This window comes from Branchiostoma belcheri, unplaced genomic scaffold (assembly GCF_001625305.1).
Source record: "Branchiostoma belcheri isolate BF01 breed outbred unplaced genomic scaffold, Haploidv18h27 scaffold207, whole genome shotgun sequence".
NCBI classification, from domain to species: Eukaryota; Metazoa; Chordata; class Leptocardii; order Amphioxiformes; family Branchiostomatidae; genus Branchiostoma; species Branchiostoma belcheri.
Window position 1 is genome coordinate 238,317 of NW_017803569.1, and position 5,155 is coordinate 243,471.

The 5,155-nt window shown below is 42.5% G+C and overlaps 1 protein-coding gene across 1 annotated transcript in view; it reads left to right on the forward strand.

Moving 5' to 3' along the window:
* The window catches only part of LOC109469536 (sodium channel protein type 4 subunit alpha-like), an 83,105-nt gene extending 82,075 nt beyond the window's left edge, over window positions 1-1,030 (forward strand). The window contains 2 exon segments of the mRNA XM_019768068.1: window positions 1-12; window positions 15-1,030. The exon segment at window positions 1-12 is cut by the window's left edge and continues 807 nt beyond it. Of these exon segments, the coding sequence (XP_019623627.1) occupies window positions 1-12; window positions 15-454 (452 nt within the window). The 3' untranslated portion in view covers window positions 455-1,030.
* Window positions 1,031-5,155: the final 4,125 nt, after the last annotated feature.

Here is a 5,155-nt window from a genome sequence, read left to right on the forward strand (position 1 = left end):
ACAGCGAGGAGTTTCGGAACTCAAGGCACAGATGCAAAGGAAGTTCCAAGAAGCGTTCCCGCAGCTCACGCGCCATGAGGCCAGAACCACGACCTTCATGAAGAAGCAGGAAGACAGAGCTGCCAGAGTCATCCAGAGAGCGTACAGACAATGGGTCCTTCGGAAGTCCATTCGAGGTGCGTCTCAGATGTGGCGTCTGCGCAACAGTAACAGCAGCCTGAACACCGCCGACCAGTCCCCTGCGAAGCTCCCCCTGACACCGTCACAGGACAGTGTGACCAAGTCTCCGTTTCTCGGTGTCAGGCAGCGATGGGCCTTGGACCAGAAGAACTCAGCCAAAAGAACTTCTTTTGCCTCTCAGTCAGACCAGCACGACAATGACAATGACAGTGTGGAGCGGAAGTTGTCCGCTCAGAGCACACACAGCTTGGGACAACCGGACCCAACCACGTGACCATGGGTGGACGGGACGGGCAACAAGCAACTCAGTTGACACTGGGTAAAGCCAGAGAAACGCGACGACGCTCAATACTTGCCATTCGCGAGGATTCGTCTTATCAGACAGAGAGAGATTGATTATCAAGCCATATCCGAAAGGGACTGAAAGCCACAATTTACCAGATGGCCAGTAATAAATCCAGTATATAAAGATGAATTTGATGTATGGTATGAAACATAAGCATGTATGGTTGAACAAACTGGAGCACGTATTTGACACAACACATTATCTACTTGCCATGCAAAAATGTTGGAGGAGAGATGTTGTAATATAGGAGAAAAGTAGCTAAGAACTGTATTTGTATACGTTTGCATATGTACATTGTGAGAGTTGACATACGCAGTCATAGTGACTCCGCCAAGTTGCCAAAGGAGTACCATGCAGAAAAACGCGCGGTGTTCCTTATTATATACACTTTCTGTTGCCAACCTCCGAATGACATTGTAGTCACTTTCTAATTCTATACAGAAGGCACTTTCGTGAGAAACAAAATGGGTGGTGAAAGATATCAGTGAAAGATAACTTTTGAAACGGCCTACGGACCTAGGATATACAGGGCGAGCGTAATTTTTTGCAGAAAGCGGTCGAAAGCACCTTGCACCTTTGTCCATTGCCTGTGTGTACAGACCACTCTATAGTGATTCGTATTTCTGATGTGCCATCAATTGTTGACAACTTCATGACAAAAAGAAGGAAAGGGTCTACAACCTGTCTATATATATATATACAGCTCCTTGCGTGATATTTTCCTTGGTTTTGTGCTGAGACCGAGTTTGAACTGTGGAAGAAGGTACGCGGGGGCGGGCATGTAGAAAGCTATTTCTCTCTCCATACGAGCTGTACATAGTATTATTGAAGGTTATTGGACAAGCTATTTTTATACATATTTGTAACAATTGTACATATTTGGTCCTTTCTGTCGGCTCGGCATGCAAGTGCATTGTTTTGGGATATAGACTATGGACAGTTTTTCTTTGTTTCGTTGGTTGTTGTGGGTGATATCATGACGGAAAGACTCTTAGGCAGGTATATCATTACGGTACCACGGTGACTGAATTGAAGTATCTGCAAATGGACGTACTTCCACATGATTGACAAACTTACTACAAAAGACGAACGTATAGTAGATCAAAGTATCTGGACCATACAGGCTTTGGAGGGGTGATTGTACTAGCTGAAACCCGAAATCAAGGCAAACATTGTATTAACCAACTTTTTTTCTAAAATCAGTATCTTTCGGGGAAGGGGGTACATTTTATTAACTTCTCACTTCTGAAAGATTGTCCATAGTCTAATATAGACACGATTACAGATTTAGGATTAAGTGTACTTCCTGTCCCATTCGGAAAATTTCGGTTTCTCGAGAATTTTTTTGTTTCTCGACGGCATAACTTGAGGATGTACCAAGGGGGACAGGAATATCACTTAGAACCTAAGAGTGGGGGATTTGAATATCCCATCACATATAGGGATGCACTTGCCAGGATTTAGCTGAATTCACATGTTAAAGAATAGGGCTTGTTACCAGGACACTGAAGTATGCAGTTGTTTCATACAGTTTCCACAGACGTCTGTACAATGTGTGCATCGGTACAATTTGTACTATATACTACCAGCATAGCTATATCCATCTCACAAGATTGACATATCGTCTTGAGCAATAACATATACAGAAAGCAAAGTCTTGAAATGAATAAAGATTTACGAATGTCTTTCCTGTCCAGTCCTCATTTTCAAGCTTTAACAAACGGTTACTTAGCCTTGGCGTCCATTAAAAAAATAACAAAAATACACTGCATCTAAAAGATAGTTTATGGCGTCCCCCGTCTCTATTAAGGGATGGCTGCAAAGTTGATAAAGAGAATGTTCAACCGAGTGCAGTTTGATGCGAAGTGAAACGAATAGACAGAGCCTCTGCATTATGACGAAATAAGCTGTACATGAAATGATTAAACTTCAACTTATTTCATTTATCGATAGAAGAATAACAGAAGAGTTGGGGTTCGGTGAACCCGTTAAACTCCAGGGGATGGCAAGATGCCAACAGAACCACAAGTATGAACAAACATGGTCTCAGACACCATAGCCAGCCGGCCTGAGTAGCTGAAATTACACCCTCCTGTGAACCACGGCAGTTATTCCCACAAAGCATGGTAAAAATCTCCCTCACAAGCCACGAGAACGTGGGGTGCCCTTAACGAACTCATAGGCCATATATACATGTCTGGAGCGCGTGAGGGGGCATAAAAAAGGGCAGGCGGTTTAGCCTAGGTTACAGACCCCGACAGACGGTTATCAGATCTTCTCGACAAGCAATCAGAATATAGATATATGTAAAAAAAAGTCCAATGGAGTCTGCAACGGAGCGTAGGGAACATTAGTAGACGAGAATAGTATCGTTAGAAGCTGTACAGTGGCATATCGAAGACAAGATACAACCTGCTCTTCCTGCTAAACATAAACTTTCTTTAAGTTTAACATAAAGTATTGTGCATTGCCCACATGGCGTACTTCCAAATGTCACTTTTTTTAAACGTTTATCGGTCATCAGCTACTGTCTAAGCTAACCAGCTCTGCGTATCGCATACATCTTTTAAGACCTACGGTATTTCAACTGTAGAGACTGTGTTTGGTATAAGAAACTGCGGCAAAGAAACCGTTGGAGATACTCCCCAAGCAGAGATTTGGGCTTTGGCTTATTTTGGCATTTTTTTTTATTGTTTTTTTTTTTTTTCGGGCTTACTTTTCTGGTATCTTATCTGTGGGCTGGCACAAAAAAAGATATCAGTACAAAAAGGAAAGTCGCATAAAAAGCATAAAAACACGCCAAGAATAAGCCAAAGCCCAAGCCTCTGCTTGGAAAGTACGCGTCGGAGACACAACAGCAAGGAGGCGGAAAATCGCTTTGGAGCTCCACTCAATGGGCGCGCGCAGAATGTATAATAGCTGATGGATGGTTCGTCAGTGGGGACCCTAGCCAGAAAATGTATATTGTATGATTAATGAGCATGTCTAGACATGCAGCTGATTAGAATGTTGCAGTCCGAGAGTGTAACATACTTCAAGCGGAATGATCAGGTTTTATGAAGCTGTCTGTGGTGGGGACGGCGGCGCCACTGCCTGGGTGTCGGGTACAGTGCCAGCTAGCGTGCGTACGTGGACAAATGAGTTGGTAACTAGTTAACTTTTGGAACGTCAGTATGGATATGCAATGCATTATTATGAGGCGGTGCTGTATAGAACACATTCTGTAATAAAACATACAGTTTTGGTCAAATTTCTTCTTTTTTTAAAACTACCCAAAACCCACAAATTTTAGAAAAGGTGGGACATTACGTCTTTCATGGTTTACAAAAGAGAAGTCAAACCCTTCAGACATAGTTTTAGATATAGTTCCAGTCAATACCTTTTATTATGTAGATTTTATAGTGATTTTGTACTCTGTTTCGTTGTTCTTTTATCCTTGTTACTTTCAATTAGCCTTCGGGCAGGAATTTGCAATAAACTTTATCATATTTGCGTGTATCAATGATATACACACTCTCAGTCATTCTATATCACATAACTAAACTTAGAATGGGTCTGCGTATACCAATGATAATTTTTGTAGCTGCCTGCGTATCACATAACTATACCTACGGATATACATATGTACCTACATGTATTCTATAAGGGATATAAGTAGCGAAAGTCTTTTAGAGGAATTACGAGAAGTACAATTTTTGTCGTTAAATGCGCCTCGACGTCATTATTTTTATTTTCTATTATGATGTTTCCGTGCATTGACTTGGATTTACTACAACCATAGACATAATATACATATATAGTCTCAACATAATGTCCTTGCTACAAGTGTGTCGTTTTATTTATACATGTATGTCACGGAAGATGTTCTGGAGTCGGAATACCCATCTGGGGAATAAGAGGTCTACCGCGAGACTGTTAATGTACAATTGAATATCCGCAGCAGTAAACAAGAGCGCCGTAAGGTCTGGTGACCTTTAAAATGGGCTTGAACAGACGCGGGTATTTTCCCAAACAGGCACATTAAGGTGATGAGAGGAACCATCCCAGTACAGATAAGCAAGTCGGGCGATCGTTTGGAGGGGTTACGTACGCATGGGCAGGTCGTGTTTTATAGACCACATTCCCAGGGTAGACGGCGTGGAGGGATCACCACTTCCGGTCGTGATCTGACCGCGAGTCACTGGAAACATAGTGAGAAGTTCTAGCCTCTCCCAGGCTCCGGGAAGCGATAGGAAAAAGTAGAGAAACTTTCCAAATAGACAGATGATATGCCAGGGGAGTTGGTCCGCGCTAAGAGAACAGTTTGCGCTAAGTGCTAAGAGAACATTTTGCCGCTCAAGTGTTCTCTTATCTGTCTATTTGGCAAGTTTCTACTCTTTCCAGCCGCTCCCCGAAGCCTGGTAGAGGCCAAGAAGTTAGCCAAATTGAATAGGCCCTAGCTTGCCAGGCCCTAGCTTGTACTCTTAGCTCCATACCAGGCTAACTTATCAGGCAAATTATTCAGCCTACTTGGACCAATTTTTACTACTTTTCCAGCAGCCTGAAGAGTCTAGTAGAGACTAGAATACAAGTCATCTAGATAATTCAAAGTAATCCTAACACTACACAGTACTGTAGTTAGCTATTAAA